This window comes from Akebia trifoliata, chromosome 14 (genome assembly GCF_017979445.1).
Source record: "Akebia trifoliata isolate Shusen 1 chromosome 14, ASM1797944v1, whole genome shotgun sequence".
Lineage (NCBI taxonomy): Eukaryota > Viridiplantae > Streptophyta > Magnoliopsida > Ranunculales > Lardizabalaceae > Akebia > Akebia trifoliata.
The window spans coordinates 11,116,289-11,137,042 of NC_141388.1; the positions used below are offsets into that span (position 1 = coordinate 11,116,289).

General features: G+C 33.5%; 1 protein-coding gene across 1 annotated transcript; it reads left to right on the forward strand.

Annotated features, from left to right (window-relative positions):
- The first annotated feature begins 938 nt into the window (after positions 1-938).
- On the forward strand, positions 939-13,717 carry LOC147386230 (protein NRT1/ PTR FAMILY 5.6-like). The gene is made up of 4 exons (XM_086424525.1): positions 939-1,130; positions 10,087-10,628; positions 12,830-13,387; positions 13,465-13,717. The coding sequence occupies exons 1-4, from the start codon at positions 939-941 to the stop codon at positions 13,715-13,717; spliced, it is 1,545 nt and encodes a 514-aa protein (XP_086280651.1).
- The last annotated feature ends 7,037 nt before the right edge of the window (positions 13,718-20,754 follow it).

The window sequence follows — 20,754 nt, forward strand, 5'->3', positions numbered from 1 at the left end:
GAAATTCGTTAAGTAGAATTGAATTGATATATAAATAAATAAATATTTTGTGTGTGCAGCAATTAGTACTATACAGAGGAAATTACTGAAAAATAATATTCAATTGTATTATTATTTTTATATAAATATAAAATATTCATTTACTATAGGAATTTTCAACAATTTAAATATATAAAAAGTTCTGTTTTTGCTCAAATATAAAATAATGATATTATTTATTAAAATGAATACAAATTTGGAATCTGAAATTTTGAAATGTGTGGTTATCTGAATTTTTTAGTTCTTTAATATCAATATCTCTTGATCTGTAAAGAATTCTTGACGTGAAAATACAGAGACAAAGGGCTGATCTTTTAATAGGAAAAAGAATGGATCTGCAAGGTCCCATGTGAATTGGCTTATTCAAAAAAAGCCTTAGTCTTTGGAAGATCTTTCTCGTGTCTACTACTTTATGGTTTCATTTCGCCAAAAACTCCAAATCATTCTCTTGAGCTCATCCTCTTTATGATAAATAAAATTTTAGTTGTATTATTTATTTGAGTCGTGATAATCTGACTACCCCATAAGGCACATTCAATCAAACTCTCTTGACGTGACAAATTCGGAAAACGTAGATCTGTATGACTTAGGTTGCACTTTTGTATCCCGAGACGTATATATCTACAGTTCCAAAACTTGTCACATCAGGAGAGTCAATTGAGTGTGCCATGTAAGGTACTCAGATTATCACAATTCTATTTATTTAATGCATGTGAGGCCCCCAGGCATAAATGCCTTGCCTAATGGGTCGGGGTTTGAAAACATTGCACCAAATAACAAATTCCGTGGATCCAATATAGTCTTTTGGAAGGAAAAGAAGTTGGTTATAGTTTGGTTAACTATAGAAATAACTAGTTTTATTTTTTTTCATCACAGTTGCAATCATTGTGATTGAATATATGGAGAACGCGGTATTCAACTTGATGACATTCTTCACAGATTACCTGTTTATGAGGCCCATTTTGGCCGCATCTTATATGAATGTGATTGATGCCATGTCGGGCATTCTGCAAATCGGTGGAGCCATCTTGGTCGATGTTTACCTCACCAATTATGGCATGCTATTCTTCTCCTCAATCTGCTATTTCCTTGTGAGTTCTTTGCCCCTATAAACATATTGATTTGCTCAGTTGGACAGATGGGCCATCTTTAGGTCCAATAGAATATAGGCCAGGGCTTCAATTATAATTATTGATCTAATGGATCGACTAGGCAGGTTTTATTCTGCATGCTACTTAAATAAATTGGTTAAGGCTTATATCATATCCCTTATAGGGATGGCAATGGGGAGCGGCCCCGATTACCATTATTGATTTTAAACTCGTTCTGACCCTTATTCGAGTATGATTTTTTTGACCCATCCCCACCCCTAATAGTTTTTCTAAAATCCACCCCTGCCCCACCTTTTCAAAGAAGCAAGTCGCTAACAAGTAAAAGTTGAGGTGCCAATAGAAGCTCTCTCTTTTTCTCTCTCTTCCTTAGATTTCAGGTTTTTCTGGATTTAAGATTTAATATGACCCTAATCAAAATTATAATAACTACTGAAATTGTTTGAATGAGAGTTATAATGTTTTGAAACATTGAGATAATAATTTAAGCCAAAACTTTCTAATGTTTTAATGTTGTGTTTAAATCTTTAATTAAGGTGTGATAAGTAATTTAAGAAGTTGGTCGGGGCGGAGTGGATTGGTGGGGTGGGTTAAGAGGGCAAGGTATATATCAAAACTGTCCCCGCCCCAAAACCAGATTGGTTAATCATTTTTAATTTCAAAACCAACTCAAAACCGAATCAATTTTCCATTTTTAATACCAATACTGTCCTGAAACGATTTGAAAGTGTAAGAACCCAACCTTATATGGGCGGGTCAAGGTGAGGCACCGGTGGGGTGGGGCGGGGCAAACTTGCCATCCCTAATCCCTTAGAAAAGAGTGTTTCTATTACAACACCAACTTTTGCTAAGTCAACCCCAAGATGTGTGTTAATTCTAAGGTGATTTACATAAGAATTAGGGTAGCATTAGCAAACGTTGGTGTGGCAATAAAATCTTTCCTAAAAAATCAGGTGTGCTTTGTACGGTACAAAGGGATATTTTATATGGATTCCCGCAAAATGATTTTGAAAAAACTTACGTTAATTCCTTTGGTATGTCTTTTGTCATCTCAACCATTTTTGGGTAATAGCGTGGCATTATGCCATTATTTCATCAGCTTAGCATGATAATAGAAAGAGTCGTGTTACATTGTCTATGTTGGACACTGCGTTCAACATTACACTGATGTGGCAGTGGATAGAGAACCATTCATTTTTAACTTGCATCTCGAGGAAAGATATCTTTGGTATTTTGTCATTGCCACATCAACATAGTGTTGAAAACAGTGTCCAATGAAGTCAGTCCAATATTTTCCTAAGAGAAAATCTATAAGTTAACCATAAAGGTTTGGTTGAAACAGAGATTAGAAATTTCGAAATTTATGTGCTAAGCAGATGAACCAGTGGCATGATGCCATGTATATTGAAAAAAATACTAAATAAAATACTTAAAATGTTCCCAAATTTTCTCTCTAATAACCGTTCACTCTAGGATTGGCAGCGGCAGGTTAAAGCTTTTACTGACTCTATACCCAAATTTAGCACATATACCCATACTATAATATACTCATATCCGAATTTTTATTAATTTTACTTGGATAACCACACCCGAATTTTGGGTCACTTAAATTTTTACCTTCTCCCAACTAAATCTTTTACTTCAATAATAAAAATTATGTAATAAAAAATTCTACAACATCATGTAATCAAATAGATATAACATAAAATCGGGCTCACCTCGTTGAATTTATTTATGAATAGAGAAATCCTATGAGAAGGGGGAGATTAGAGAGTAGAGAAGAAAATCCTAATTATTTAAGTATATTTTATATAAAATATAAAATAACAATTTTGCCATCATGTTAACGGGTTATCGGATAGGATATAGCATATATTCATAGCCAACCCTATATTTTTTTTTGGGTAGTATTACCCAAATTCTTAATCGGGTAGAAAAACTTTGCCCATGTCAAATTTATTTGAGTTGGACGAGTTGGGAAGCGGTTATTTTTCGATTCATTGCCAACCCAAATTCACTCTCTTTCTCATTTAATACACATGGCGTCCTACCATTAATTAGTTTATCAGCTTAGCACATAAATTCTAGATAACAAATTTGTGTTCATGAGATGGCCATGACCACACCTTAAGAAGTGGAGATCTTGAGAATTAGTCGAGTTCTCTAAAAGGCCCAGGCCTTTTAGAGAAGATTTTGCCATTAATCAACCAATGAATGACTCAAGATACTGTACACCCAAGAATTGGGTAGATATTTTATATCCATTTTCTCTTGCAAGTTGTGTGACTCTGTCTTCTAGATTCACTAAACAATAATCATTTGGCCCACCCCTTACCAAATCCACGTGCCAAAAATCAAACTTCAGTTGTTTGACATATTTTGTCTCAAGGATTGAGATATAAAGGCAAGACATTCATGTATTAATGGACCTAAATGAGTCTACTCTATGACATATGGACCTCATAATTTTTGGTACCGTTGACATGTATTGCATTTCTTCATTTGTTATTCCACCTTACATCTTAGAAAGTGTGAAGTGATTAACTAGAGGAGTGTTACCTGGCTTGACAATGTTCAAGTTGAATTTTTGTAGACACCCAAATTTGGGCGGGCCCTCCATGAAAAGTACCCAAAAGTACACGAAAAATGGAATTGGCCCCAAGTCCCAAATCCTCAAAAATTGACTAATCTCTCAAATAAATAACGTAGGGCCCCTCTTACTTAGCCCATGGGCTAGGAACCTCACTTCTGCACCTTCACTGCCTCACTTCTCAACTCAACCCAATCCTATCCTAATCAAATCCAACCCAACTTCTAAGCAATTTGGACCTAAAACCCAACCCAAAACCATCATCATCACACGTCTTAAACCCTACCTTAATAAAATTCAATTCAACCCAAACCTATAAGATCCAAAGCCCAACCCAAAATTGTTATCCTACGCTTAAACCCAAATCCAATAATCACCACCAATCATTGCAATGATCCAATATCAATAAAAGGGAACACATGTTATCACCTCAACCTACCTCCCTAATTCATCTACTAAGCCCATCACTTTTCACTAAAAAACTAACCTATCCACATCTCACCCCTACCAATGTTATAACCTACCCTCACCATTTTTTCCAAATCCCTCATCACAAACCACCTCACACCCCTTTTCCTTAATCAAATCACCTAACACACACACACACCCACACCTATTTGATACATGTCACCATCTCCTCCACGCTCTAAAAAAATCAACAATTACTCTTTTAAATCCCTCCATTCTTCTAATTAAAATTCACTTCATTCAACTCATCTAATAATCAACCCAAATGGATTGAAAGATCCAACTCATTTAGGTTACAAACAACTTGCTTACACTTCTTTCACAAATGCCATTCCACTACTCTCAATTTACACACACCCCTTCTCATAAATCTTACACCACTCTATCATTTTTCACCTTTTCATTCTATTTTACCCTTAAAAGTTATCTCTAAAATCTTATAAAACTTCACCGCCATTCTCAACACAAAGGAGGAGGGGAAGAAAAGAAGTCTTGAAAATCACTCTCAAGCTTCATTCTCAACTCTCAATTTTCTCACAACCTTTACTATACAAACACACCAAGACTAAGACCAAGAAGTCTATTTTTGAAAATCAAGAGGAAGACCTAAAGAAAATTAAGTCAAGAAAGGTAGAGTAATGACTAAAAGAAAAGAAATAATCTCTTATCTCTCGCCCCTCCATATTTCCCCCTTCTACTTCTCTCATCTTTTTCTTTTAGTTTTGTTTTTCTTTTAGCCTTAAGATGGGATGAAAGCATTTTTCTACCTCTAGTAGATCGAGCTCCGATTTGATTGAAAGGGTAAAGGTTGAAAAATCTTTTCAAAAAATATTTTTAAAATTCATACACTAATGCACACACCACAAAACACTTTTTGGATTATGGCATATCCCCCTTTTTTATGAAAGTGGGCCCTTTATCGAAGAGTCTACATTCTTCAAACATGTTCAAAGGTATGAATCATGATAGGACCCCTTCCTCAATAACATAACCCTATTTGGTTTAAATCGAAATCAAAATCCATCACACTCGAGGGCACAAAATTGGTTTATCCAATTTTTTTGCATTTTTCAAAAATAGATTGAATTCGAGGTTACCACCAAGGGTGAAGGGAATATGGTGTCTAACATCTTTCCTATCCCCTAATATGGATCCCCCTTACTTAGATTTAGGGTGAGCTAATGGACTTTATTCATACAAGAATCACTAACGAAAAATGATCTTTCAAAAATAACTTTCTAGGTAACCATTCACACCATTTTCTAAAAAAGAATAGTAATGACTCCAAAACCCAAGTAGGAGAGATCTTCGAACTCGAAAATCTCATGTCTACAATCTTTTCAGTATTTTTCAATTTATTACGCTTGAGATAACATCAACTGACTATTCTTCCCATCTCTACTAATCTATATTCCAAGGATTTGTTTTGACGTACCAAAATCTTTCATAGAAAATTTCTTAAAGTTATTCTTTCAACCTTGTTAACCATGCTTGAACCTACAACAAACGTATCATCATACAATAGAAGAATAATGTATGAATCACTAAACTTCTTAAAATAACAACAATGGTTAGTATGACACATAGTGTACCCAGTATTAGACATGGAATTATCAAATGTGATGTACGATTGTCTGGGCACGTGCTTTAACCCATACAAATTCTTCTTGATCTTACATATAATATTCTATTTTCCTATTGTCAAGTGCCTTTGTGACTATTGTATGTAAATATCTTCATTTAAATCACCATGGAGAAATAATATTTTTACATCTAACTATCCTAGATATAAGTCTTCTATTGTCACAATACTCAAAATAGATTTGACAGTAGATAATTTCACAGTAAGAAAAAATATGTATGTGGAGTCAATATTTGGATTTGGTTGAAAACCTTCCGTAATCAATTTGGCCTTATATCTCTTGGCCTCATCATGTTCTTCTTTCAATTTGTAGACCAGCTTATTATGTAAAATTTTCTTATCTTTGGGTAGCTCAACCAAATGTCATATTTGATTTGATGCCAAAGAATTCATCTCATCATCCATAATAAGTTTTCACTAATTTTTTGTCTCAACTTGCATAACTTCTTCAAGATACTCTAGTTCACCATTATCAATCAACAATAAATAATGCAATGAGGATAAATCCCCAGTTGGGGGTGTTTCCTTAGGTAAATCTTATAGATTTCCTTAGTGGAGGGAAGAGAGGCATGAGTAAGAGAAGTTAGTTTTTACTTGAATATTTCAATCAATAGGTTTTAATATACCCCTTGACAATATTTCATCAAATTTCACACACCTATCATCTTTAGGACTTTTTGAAACTTTTCTTTTCTTTATGACTTCTCCGGATCCGTTTGCATAACTTTTTTTTTATTATTGATTATGACATCCTTACTCCTAATGATTTTCTAATTTTCTTGGTTTGAAAATTGGTAGCCAAACTCATCAATGTCATATCCAATAAATATGCATTTTATGGATTGAGGGTCTAATTTACTCCTATCATTTGAATCTATATAAATATAAGAAGTACAATATAAAATTATCAAGTATGACAGACTTACCTCTTTTCCAGTCCATGTTTCTTCTTGTAGTCAAAAGTCCAATGCAATTGATGGTCCTCCGCAAATTAAGTAAGCGAAAGTGTTCATAGCATCAATCCAAAAAGATTTAAGCAACCCTACATGAATCCTCATATTTTTGGAACGTTTATAATAGTTCTATTTATGTGCACAACAACACCATTCTTTAATGGTTTCTTTGGACTATTTTCAAACATTTGATCCAACTAAATACACATCATTCTTCAAATTCATCAATGCAATACTCCCACCATTATCTAACTTGAGGGACTTATATTTCGACTTGTTTCATTTTCAACCAAAGCTTTCCACTTTCTAAACACAGTAAATCCCTTAAATTTATGTTTTACAAAGTAAATCCAAAGCTTTCTAGTATTATCATCGATGAAATTAACAAAGTAACGAGAACCACCAAGTGAAGGTACCTAGGTTTATCCTTATACATCAGTGTGAACCAACTCTAATTTCTAAAGCTTTGGAGCCCTTTTGATATTTGTAAAATTCTGCAATCTTCACAAAATTCTAAATGAATCTATTTTAATCCAGACAATTTACCTTTTAAATAAATTACCTTCATTCCCTTCTTGCTCATGTGCCTAAGCCTTCGATACCATATATTTGTATCCACCCCTGCGGTTGCCACTATAATTGAATTATTGGTATCAAATATAACGTAAAATGTACTTTCTTTCTTACGATGAGCTACCACCAAAACCCATCTTGTCATCTTCCATGAATCACCCCAGGATGTGGTAAATGTTCCTAAATCCGCAAGCTGCCCACCAGGAAAAAAAAAACTCTTTTTAATTGTTAAACATGCCTCACACTTTTCAATTGTAGAGATATATCATCTGATACGCTAATTTATACATCTTTTCAATAATTTTGCAAAAGTCATCCCCAAAGTAGACCTTTCCAAAATTACTCTGCACATAATTTTGTAAGATTTGTCGATGACAAATAACATGGAATGATGCACTAAAATCTACAACCCACGAGTCATTACGTGCAGCAACAGACGAAATTAAAGCATCATGATCAGTATCATTAGAGAGGTGTACCGAGTATTTAATTCTCTAATTAGTTTTTTCAATAGATTTCTTTGCAGCTTTACAATTCCTTTTCAAGTGTCCCTTTTTACCATAGTTCCACAACTATCTCATTTTCCTTAGGGAGGTTTCAACTTATTTTTCCTTGATTTTGAACATCCACAATTTTTGTTCCAACTTTTTGTCATTTTGCATCTTTTTTCACATTTAAAGCATTCCACGATATCTCTATGCTCCTGAAGTCTTCCTACATGTTCCATCACTTAGGAGTACACTAATAACATCACCATACTTCAACATACCAAAACTAGAAAAAAATTTCACGGCCATCACCAAACTATCCCAACTATGTGACAATATAGATAAAATCACTTTAACCCTGATTTAATCTTCAAAACTAATCCTAACAGATTCTAATTGACTCATGAATGTGTTGAACTTGTTCAGATGCTTAGTCTCATTAGCAACGTTAGCCATCTTGATATTGAAGAGTCTTTCCATTAAGAATACCTTATTTGAGGGTGAAGGTTTCTTGTACATCTTTAAAAAATAGCTATCAGATCTAATGTCGTCTTCACCTTAGAGATATTTAACATCGCAGATGAAATTAGAGATAGTCTAATCGTATCCAAGGCTTTCTTATCAAAAATATCTCAGTCGTCATCTATCATATTTGTTGGCTTCTTCAATTTTCCTCCTAAAGAGAGATAAAAATCTTTTTGGTAGAAGGTATCTTCGATTTGCCTCTTCCAAAATCCAAAGTTTGAACCATTGAACTTTTCGATTTTCACTTTTCCTTCTTTGTACATTGCACGCCTTTGAACCTAAAGGTTTTGATACTAGTTGTTAAGCTGAACATAAACAATTGAGGTAAAAAAAAGAAATAAGATGCAATCACATATAGAAACATAGATTTTTATGCGATTCTCTCAAGATTGAGGTACGTCTATGAATCACACCAATTCCACTATAAAGAGAAAACGCGCAATTACATATTTTACCCTTTCCCCAAAGAACAATAAAAATATACCTCAAGTAGGGCTGCAACCTAGGCGAGCTGGCTCGAATTCAACCCAAGTTCTACTCGATTGATGAGCGAGTCAAGGCCGAGTTATGTAGAAGATGAGTTGAGCCTGGGTTAGAATATCTCAACTCGACCTTAATTCGGGTTGAGGGTTTGGGCAACCCAACTCAATCTGAACTCAAAGTCAAATACTATTAGATAAATATTATTTATTAGTTATAGAATTTTTATTTAAAATTTTTATTCCATATTATTTTTATGGCTCGTGGACAATTGAATTCTATTGATGTGGACTTTAAGGTATGATTTGTCTAAACATTCTCTCAATGATGGATTTGAAGGTTCTATGCGATTCTATTTACTAGTGATTTATTTATTTATTTTTTTAAATATAAAAATATATAGACTAATAAAATTGAAATAATGGTAATTCAACGAGCCCAGCCCGCCCAACTTGACCAAATTGCTCAAAACTACCTAACCCGATTTTAAAAGATCAAACTCGGGTTGAGATTGGGGATGCTCCCAACTGTTTTCATGGACACTACCTCAACTAACATTTTGTACAGTTTGGTCGATTTTATCTTCAAAGCACTTTCGGCAGAAAGAATCTGTTGGTTAGCATTTAGCTTCCTAATTCTCAAATAAGTGTACACTTAATTTTGGGTTTTGATTTTTGCTTGAATTCGGACAAAGCATAAAAATGATTGTTTGGGCTAAAATGTATATAATATTTTGCTTAATGGCCTTCAAAATGTTTCTAGAGTTTAAAATTAATGACCAAAATGTCCATTACTTTTAATTCAATTATCAAAATGCATGCAAAAGCCTTTTTCACCAAATAAGCTTTATAACTTTTGGAAGCACTTCCGGACCCCAAAAGGCATATTCTTGAACATTGCCAACAAGCAGTACCTGTTGCAAATCACACTTTTTATACAAAGACAAAAGAATTTGCTCTTTACAACCTGGTCTCGAGTTTTGGCTACCTCTAACTACAGTGACGTGGCTGTCATATACACTAGTGCTATGGTCATATACTAATAGTCATAAAATGGGCTTAAACTCATAGTTCAGTTGATTTGACACATTTGAAAACAACTTTGAGGTCGTGAGTTCATGTCCAGCTTACCCCCAACATATATATATATATATATATATATATATATATATATATATACATACTAGTAAGGTAAAATTAACCATGGGCATCTTTTGCAGGGATTGGGCCTTCTAACGAGTGTGACCACGTTGTTCAAGGCTGCCGTGTTCTCCACATGTCAAGGACATGGAAATGACAATGACAATGACCACAAATGCTTAAATGCACTAGGGTCTGGACTATGTTACTTGGCATTTGCACTCGTGGTAGTTGGGAGATCTAGTTTAACAACGTCAGTCGAAGCATTGTGGGAAGAAAAAAGAGGCGAGAAGTCCGTAAAAAATTTCTTGAAAAATGGGTTTGTGTTCATTTGGGACATCGTCATTACAGCAACAATTATTTTCATACCAAGTTGGCGATTATTGTTTGGAATTGGTTCATCACTTATGATACCCATCATTGTGTTTGTCTTCTATTACCATAGAGAAGACTTTGTAAAAGGACGCACTGAACAACGTGAGAGCCCACTCAAACATGTGCTTTGTGTGTTAGTTGCTTTCATTTTGAAGTGTCGTACTCATCATGTTCAAGATCATAATAATGTTCCCTACGAGAAGCAAAACGATGGTGGGCACATTTTACCTCATACAGATCGATACAAGTAACTCTCTCTCTCTCTCTCTCTCTCACTCATATATAATGTTATTGTCCAATGTATCGTTAGGACGTTAACATTCTCCAATCTAGAAGCCCATAGACTTAACTCATCCTCACAAAACTGGCTCGTAAGGTGAGGATTGCCTTAGGTTTACATATAGCCCAAGGTCTTGATACCCAGGTGATGTGGGACTATCGCTCACATTCCCCCTCATGTGTATGTGTCTCCTACATCCCTGTAGTTACCCGCTCTGATACCATGTAGAAGCCCATGGGCCTAACTCATTCTAACAAAATCGGCTTGTAAGGTGAGGATTGCCCTAGGTTCATATATAGCTTAAGGTCTTGATACCCAGGTGATGTGGGACAATCGCACTCCAAAATTTCTATCTTTCAAGGGCATTTCGGTCCTTTGATATTAAATGCTTTTAATATAATAATTGTTGTAAACACTTTTATAGACAATTTTCTTTGAATAATGATAGAGTGATCTCAATTGACACTTTGTTGTCGTGGAAGTGTGTACGGAACCATAAATGTTTTTCATTGAGATACGAGTGAAAAGCATCTATGGTTGTGTGTGCACCTCCATGCCAGCAAAGTGTGAATTGATGTCAATCCAACACGACTCATTTTCTTTTGCGTTATGTGAACACGTTAAGAATGATAAAGAAAATTTTCCTACCAAAAACACCTAGAAATGCTTATTTCCAAGGTGTTTTATGTTTCATAACATGTACCCTTAAGGCATATGTTAATAAAACCCTTTTCTTTTCTGGTGAAGACAAGTATTTAATTTTCAAAAGGACAAAATATTTGGTCTTTTTCATTAAAAGATAAAACAATTAAGAACATTATTGAGAAATAAAAGTATTGGATGATGCTAATATCCCAATGAAGCAATGGATATCTTTACTACTACAATGAGAAGGGAGAATAAAGGATTATGACGACAAAAACTTAAGCCAAACAAATTTCTCACAATAAATTTAACTTTTCTAATTATTTGGGGGTTTTTTTTATTTATCAAAACAAAACCTGCAAATGCACGATTCTCAAAACTATGATAGTTAAAATTTTAAAATTATATATGGTCTTGTTAACGAGTGCGCTTATGGTACACGTAAAAAGTGCATTAAATTCCCCTTGATAATAAGCATCTTTGGGTAATTTTAATAAAAGAAAAATTTTTTGAGGGCAATTTCGGTTCAAATGTCAAATCCCACGGTTGTATTTAATGCACTTTAATGGGTGCCCTTAGGGTAGAGGTACAGATTCCCTCAGGATACACATTTTTATGGGGAAATGCAGTTTTGTATCTTGAGACATACATATCTACGATTTCGAAACTTGTCACATCAAGAGAGTTGAATGAGTATCCCACGTGGCATAGTCACATTATCACGATTTTATATATACATGATATTAACATCCCATGTGCCACTCTCTCTCTCTTATAAATGAATGTCCAATGTGTCATTGGGACATTAGAATCTTTCAAGGGCATTTTGGGGCGTTAGCAATCTCCAGTTCTTTATCTTTCAAGGACATTTTGGCCCTTAGTATAAAATGCTTTTAATGTAATAAATATTGTAAATTGTTCTACGAAAATATTATGCCTCGAGATCCGGTTTCCCGTTCCTGTAAAATAGGAATGATGTATACCTGGCACTCTTTAGCTGAGTTTAAGTCAGCTTGGGCTCTTCACTAAGCCGTTCGTGCATCCCAATGTGTTTATTCTAACATTCAAAGTGTGCCACATAGACATCGTTCCTATGTCACTGTACTAGATAATGACTTATATACTATTTCCTTTTTCAACAAAGACAAATATTTAATATTCAAAGGACCATAATGCCCTTATATTTTACACTAAAAGTAAAATAATTAAGAATATTATTGAAAAAAATAAAAAGTATTAGATGATACAAACATCTCAATGAAATGTTGGACATTAGCATTCCCCTTATCTCTACTATTATAATGAGAGAAGGTAGTATGTCGAATGTGTAATGTCTTTCGTGCCATTGATTTTTCTTGATTTATTATTCTTGTTTCACTTCCGCACAAAAGATGTGCTAAACAAAATATGTGGATAATTTAATTTCAAAATTTTAATACTTTCCAAAAGAATTCATTTGATCAAAATCTAACGTAGGTTCATTTAAACGTTGCGTACAAATATAATGACTTGATACATTGTAGGTTCTTGGACAAAGCTGCCATGATAGAGTCATCATCTCATAATCCGATGGAAATAAAAGAAGAAAGAAGTAGATGGAGGCTTTGCACGGTAACAGAAGTAGAGGAAGTTAAACGTTTGTTACGAATGACTCCGATGTGCATGACCTTCCTCGCGTATGGTATGGTGAAATCTGTTGGAAATACCTTCTTCCTCGATCAAGGAAACAACATGAAAGAAAGTCTGGGTGGAATAACACAAACTCTTAACATCTTTGTCGGTATAGCAACGATATCGAGTGTAGTAACTAAAAGACTATATAAGTTTTTAATATCGAACGCACTATCTGGGTCAGCAAGGAAGTATGCGCCTTCAATTAAAATTGCTGTTGGAATGATCTTCTCTACATTTTGTTGCACAATTGCTGCTTGGGTAGAAACTGAAAGGCGGAATCATCTGCCCACGAAAATAACTGTCTTTTGGTTAACTCCACAATTCCTCTTGTTTGGAGCTATGGATGGATTAATTCATGATGGTGTCCAAGATTTCTTTTACCATCAACTCCCGTATTCAATGAAGAGGTATGCTTATGCATTCACTGAAGCTATGATTGGAGGGGGAACGATTTTTTCTATATTTCTTGTTTTGATAACAAAAGCGCTGAGTGGGCAGGTAGTCCATGGATCCCAAATGAGGTGGATGACCCAGATGATGCCAAGGCCAAGTTTCATATGGACAGATATTTTCATCTATTATCTATAGTGTGCTTTGTGATTTTAAGTGCCTATACCTTTGTAGCAACTAGGTTTCCTTACCAGGATGCAGTAAACGATGAGGAAGTAAAGCAACTAGTAGTGCACCCAGTAGTGCAACCAGTAGTGCAACCGGGTGAAGTGGAGAACGACAAATAAACAATAGAAACAAGAGTCATGGTATTCTGACTTAGGCACATGGCATACTCAATCAACACCCTGACTTGATAGGATCAGAAACCATAGAAGTGCTCTCTTCGGGATACAAAACTGCACCTTTTTTATGGGGAGCCTTTTTGCATCCCAAGGAGAGCAGAGATACGGTTCCGAGTCTGTCATGTTAGAGGTGTTGATTGAGTATGCCAAGTGCCTAAGTCAAATTATCACGATTCTAGAAATAAAATGACAGGTATGTACGATGTTTGATACTTTGATTTGCATTTTCTTATCATATTATCGTCGTTACGTTTGGCTTTGTTTCTATTTTGGAAAGATTACTTAATAGACCATGTGAGAGGGGTTTTAGAAATAGTCCCTAACTTTTGTAATATTTACAATGCGTTGCTTTTTTTTTTTTTTTTTTTTCTTTTTTTCTTTTCTTTTCTCTTAATGGTCCTTCAACCTCATATCTATTTGTAATATTTTTGGAATACCCAAGCTACCCTTTTTCTCATCTACTTTACATACTTAATTTTTTCAACTGAGATTGCAATCATTTCTGACCGTGAATGATGAATGGAGATTTGTATACTTTTAATTTTGAATATTTTGATGTATTTTTCGATTTATTTCAATGATTTATAATTAAAAAATGACGAACAAAGTTGAGATTTTATTGTAACTTTTGATTTGAATGCTTGTTTTGCAATTATAATATATGTGTTTTAGGTATTTTGAGAAGAACTATCTAGTAATGAAGTCAATATATATATATATATATATAAATTTTAACACTGTGTGTGAAGGAAGGTAAGTGCAATCGTCAAAATGTTAGGGGGTCAATATGGCATTATGCAAAATGATGGGGGTCAAAGTGTAATTTACCCTTCAATTTAAAAACAATGTTGGTATATGAAAAAAATAGTAATAAATTAAAACAGTGAGAGCAGACACAATGTGAAAAAAACCCAAATTTGACGCCCTTGGGCCGTCAAATTTCATAAAATTCGACGGACCAAGAGGTCGAATTGGCAACAAAATTTTCATTGTCAATTGTTTTTTGACAGCCCGAAACTGTCAAATTAATGAAGGATGGGAGAAATTCGACAGCTCTAAGCCGTCAGATCTGGGAACATCAAGAATTTCGACGGTCTTAGACAGTCAAAATTCAGTTTCTAAAATTCGAGAGTCTTGACCCGTCAATTTTTTCGGTTGAATTTTCCAATTTTCATGTAGTGTGATAGGGTTCTAACCGCGAACCCCTATAAGATAATTCAACAAAAATTATATAAAGTTTTCAATGTGTGACAAGCAGCTTTACAGTAAGCGAGATCTACCGGGCAGAAGTATTTGTTGCAATTTTTTTTTTATTTTTTAAACTTGGTCTTTGTAATTTAGTACATTTAGCCCAATGACCCACCCAATCCAGCCTATTTCTATTTGGCCCAAGTTGCCTTAATATAAAGTTCAACCCACTACTTTAAGGCCCAAAGCCTAGCTATCCATCACGTTTCATTTGTGGAAAGAAAGTGCATATGCACCGAATAGTAACAAGATCCACTTCTATTGGTTTTATCAGCCAAGACTCATTTTCTTTTGGACTCGTTTCCCACATGCCTTTCTTTTGCAGTTTCAATTTTCTTTTCCCTCTTTTAGTTCTCCTTGAAAAAGAATGAATAATAAAAAAAATTCTCTCTTTATTTTGGCTCATAGATGTCAATCTCATCGTTGGGTTCAGAAGAAATCCCGATTAGTTCAAACCTAGTGGGATTAATCAAAAGAATGAATAATCATATCTTTTTATTTTAATCTGAAATTTTTAAAGAAATCTAGAAGATAATGGTTTTGGATTAACCACTATGGTAATCCATGTGGACCCAAAGACCCTTAGTAATATTTGAAATCTTACTAAGTTAGACTAGTCTGACTCTAAATATTAAAATGAAGGAAAATACTGAAATCTCAAGCAACGGTTGAGGTTCTTCATCAATTTTACGATTTGGAAGTTAGGGATTCCCAAAGATTATGTATCCCAATGAAAATATGTACTAATCCCTAAAAGATTTATATTCATCTGAATTTGTGGTTGTCCTCTTATCCGAACCGCTCCTTTGACAAAGACCCTCAAGTATGGGTTGTTGAAGCTAGAAAAGCCCTACAAGGAAAAACACTTTCCTTATGAAAGTTTCTTGACTGATATATCTCATGAAAATGGTTGAATATAAAAAAAATTAAGAATTTAAAAAAAAATAAATTAATAATAATTTTTTCTTTTAGATTTTAATTTTAAATTTGGGAGTTCTATAACAATCCTTTCTCAGAAGGTTTGATCCTGCCAAAAGAATTTAATTTTCTCTTAGGCTGATTTATGCCATGAACTCTAGAGGGCTGTGGTGGAGTTCGGCTAACATGCCAATTCCTGTGGGCCCAACGACCCTTAGTAATACTTCTTACTAATTTAGTCTTGTCAGATGTATTGAAAAGTAACAGTTTCCTTAATCAGTAAAGAAAGTTTCCTATAAATTTAGGTCACATCCAAAAACTTAGAGGGTTGCTTGCCCAATGTTTTCTAGACGCTGAAACTTGAGGCAGCGTACTCTACTAGCTGGTGCCTCGAGGCGTAAGCCTCAAAGTGTAAAGTGCAAGACTCATATGCATGATATTTTAAATAAATAATATAATATTTAATTATTATTAAAAAATTTAAAAAATGGGACAACTATTGCATATTTCTTAATTTCAAATCTAAACAATCAAATTTGAAGGTTTAATCCATTGCAATAAATAATGATATAAAATATAATGAAAATTTTGGATTTTTGGCTCGAATTTGGATTGAAATCTTAGATCAAAAACAATTTTAGATCAGATTCGGAATCTGCTATGAAAAAAAATGTTTTAGTCTTTTGGTTTTATTCTATGTTTATAGTTGGAAAATAGATTTTTTAAAATTCTATATTATTTTATATTTTTTGAATATTGATAATTTTAAAATAAGGCATTTGTTCGGATCTGTTTCGAATTAATGATGAAATGAAATAGATTGGATTTGGTTCACATATTCATTAATCGGATCGGATACATGTTTACAAATTTTCGGATCGGTATTGAAGTGGTACTGATTGGGTACCGAACCGATCCATCCCATCCACCCCATCATTAGAGGACCTATGAAGAATAATGGAATGAGTAAATGCACCCTCTCAATGACCTCCCATCTAGCAACAATTTTGTCTCTTGTCCCCACCATCACTATATATCCATTTAAAGAATGCTGCAATTTTCTCAGAGTAGATGATCTAGACTAGAACTTTGTTTCAGATCTAACTGCTTCTCTTTAAGCAATGCAAAGAGGATTTTGTGGAGCATCACTCCTTGCACTATTTGTTGGGCTATCTGAAGGAATGTAATAGAAGGATCAAAATGGGAAAGAACTGATGCCATTGGGTACCGTAATCTCAATTTTAACTCTTTTGTTCACTCCTCTGACACTTTATTTCCAGGGAAATGTATTTTCTTTAGTAAATTTAAGTACAAAACATCAAAAAAGTATTTAAATAAGTTATTATACAATAAAGATTATATAACCAATTTATAAAAAATAGTTGAAATCAAAACATTTGAATAAATTAAGATTTATTTGAAATTGTTATCGGCATATTTGACGTGGAAAATTCTTAGAAAGTTCAATGCCCTTGTTAAACTATGCATATGGACTTTGATTGAGCTTCTTTCATGAAAAACAACAAACAACAATAGTATGATTTAGCAGCATGAGATATTGATGCAATTGATCATTTGGCAAATCTTTGGTTTGTGCAATCAAGTTCCATTGAGATTAAAAATAAGTCCTAGTTTTAGATTCATTAACCAAGCAAAAGGAGAACAAGAGGAGGTTGAGGTTACACACCTAGAGACAAAATAAAAGGCATACAAATTAAAAAAATAAAAATAAAAATAAAAAACCGAGAAGAAAAAAAAGAGACAAAGAGGACGTTGAAACAGTTTTCACAAGTGAAGATAAACACTAAAATGCTTCTTTTGGGTTGTCCTTCATTTGTGAATTTTACGGGATTATACCTCAGCATTTTCTCTTAGAAGCCATTCAGATTTTGATAATAGTTTCCTGATGTGGGTTCCATTGTATCAAATCAACGTGTTCTAGATACATTGACGGTATGGTTCTCTCATATTTTTATGTGCATTGTTATCACTACAGTCATTTAGGGCCTATGTGAATTGACTTTTCTAAGTGCTTCTGACTCTCTACAAGAGTTAGAAGCACTTTAAAGGTGTTTGGATAAATAACTCCTGAAAAGAACTACTTTACTTTAGAGTAATTTTAGTGCTTTTTCACGGAATACAGATGATGTCTACTTCTCTAAGCTACTCTTGTGTGGAGCCACAAAACACCGTCAAAATGATAGATTGGGACAAGTATGCCCTGCATAAATTTTGAAAATTACAAGTCTACCCTAAAAAATGTAATTGGAATAATATTATATAACTATCCATTGATGTGGTAGTAGCCTTTTGGTATAGCATTTGGGACAAGTATGCCCCCATAAATTTTGAAAATTACAAGCATACCCTCAAAAAATGCAATTAAATAATATTTTATTATTATCCATTGATATGGTGGTAGCCTTTTACTATATCATTTGAATTTAGATTTCTAACTCTCCTAATTATCCACTTGATGATTTATCCATGAGGATTCCAACCATGGTTGAAAATTTCTTTTGTAAGATTGATGTGAACAATTACACACAAATTTACTATCCATTAATATGGTAAAAGCTTCTTCATATTTTTAGTAGTTGTATATATTTGTTCACAATATCTTTCATTTGTTTATAATTATTCACTTGATGATTTATCCATGAGGATTCCAACTATGGTTGAAAGTTTCTTTTGCAAGATTGATGTGAACAATTACATAGAAATTTACTATCCATTGATGTGGTAAAAGTTTCTTCATATTTTTAGTAATTTTATATATTTGCTCACAATATCTTCCATTTGTTTATAATTGTTGGGTGTTTGTATAAGTTTTTATGGATAAAAACAATAACTTTTATTTCTTTTGGAGCATAATTTGTTAAGTTATAATATTAAAAATAGTAACTAATACTCATAAGGGCATTTTGATCATTTTAATAGAATCCAAAATAATTCTCAAACACAAAACTCTATCAAAAGTACTTCTCAAAACATATATCCGAACACACATCAATTATCCACCTACTCCAGACAATACTTTAAAAAATACTTAGGGAAGTACTTATGTTTTAAGTATTTCTAGTTCCTGTATCCACATGGGCCCTTAGATTCTGCTCACACTACTGGTATGTTATTACCTATTTTACCTCTGTTCCTCAATGACCTGTTAATAGTTTTCTTCCTTGTAATGGCTCAACTCTCTTCATTAGTGGAGAGAAGTTTTCTTAGATACGTAATATTGAATTTGGTTTTATCCCAACTTCTAAACTATATTTTTCTTAATGAAACTTCTATATTTGGCAGATAACTCGATTAATGAAACAATAGAAAATGCCTACCAAGATAGTGGAGATAGTTCCCTTTATAATTTTCTCTATCCTGGTAAAGAGCTCCTCCCAGGTGACAAAGAAATGAGCATATTTGATCATCATAGGATGCTTTGCATTTTCTAAAGAATTGATAATGATCCTTGAAGCTCCTTTTAGAATGCAGGTAGTTTGCTTTCTGCAATTAACACTCGGAGAGTTTTTCTTTACAGTTGTGAATGTAATAGAAAATGCAATTTAATTCTTTGTTGTTTATTGGTTGCTTTTATATCTTTTTTTTTTTTATTTTAAATTCATCCTGATTTTTTAAGAGAGCTGCAATTAGCACCCCGACTTTACTTATTACACCCCAATTAAAAATAAAGAAAATAAGTAAATGGTGGAGAATAAGTGAAAGTTGGGGTGCCAATAGAATCTCTCATTTTCTTGCTCGATTTAAGATTTTACATGAGCTAAATCATAACGGTAAACAACTACTAAAATTGTTTGAATGAGTGTTTTAATGTTGAGATAATAATTTGAGTCAAACCTTTGTAACGTTTGAAGAGTGTGTTTTAATCTTTAATTGGAGTGATAAATAATTTAAGAAATTGGGGTGTAATAAGTAAAATTTGTGGTGCCAATAGCAGCTCTCTTTTTTATTTATATATATTGCTATTATAAAATCTATTTCTACTCATTCTCAGTGCTATGGTAATTAATCTGACTTGAACAATTCTAGTTGGTTAGAAAAAACACTTTTTAAAATCTTACTAAGGGTCATTGAGCTCAAATGGATTACCAAATTGGCAATTAACATCACAACAAACTAAATTTTTATTGAAAAACATAGATTCAAAAAAATAATATTTTTTGGGCTTGTTCCAAGGTGGGGCTTAAAATGGTATAGATTGATCTGAAATCTGAGTGATCCGAATCCGAATTTAGCGGATCTGATTTCATCAAGTATATCCAAATTAAAATATTGTTTGGATAAGAGTTGATGTCCCTTGACTCGAGTCGGATACGGTTCCATCCCTATATCCGTCAAGATCCGAATGATATATTACTTTGCAAGTTACATTATTAAATTTTTTTAAAGTCATTTTCCATGAGCCAACAATGATTAGGTGTAGTGGTTAAAGCCTCTCTTCAAAATGCAGAAGTTTTGAGTCTTAGTCAATATTTAGTCACATATTAGCAAATTTCATTTGAAATAATCTTGAACGGTTCGACATTATCCGACCCGACCAGCTCGAATCAATATCCGGATATGGTTTTAATGAAAGTAAAATGGTTAGTATATGGTCTTAGCTAGTATGATCCGAGTTGGATTCGGATCTGAATATGAATATGGACACACTTATATCAGCTTGAACCTGACCTATTTTAAAGCCCTAATCCAAGGTTTTGAAAATGGACGGTAACTGAACTCCCACCGAACTCCCAAATTTAAAATTAAAATTAATGGTGAAAGTAACGTTCTTTTAATTTTTTTTTTTTTCAAGT

Bases quoted from the DNA above. Each gene is read 5' to 3' on its own strand.
- LOC147386230 (XM_086424525.1), top strand. From the start codon at position 939: ATGGAGAACGCGGTATTCAACTTGATGACATTCTTCACAGATTACCTG. The intron at 10,629-12,829 runs GTAACTCTCTCT...GATACATTGTAG, and splicing joins CCTCATACAGATCGATACAA to GTTCTTGGACAAAGCTGCCA. The intron at 13,388-13,464 runs GTATGCTTATGC...TGATAACAAAAG, and splicing joins CTCCCGTATTCAATGAAGAG to CGCTGAGTGGGCAGGTAGTC.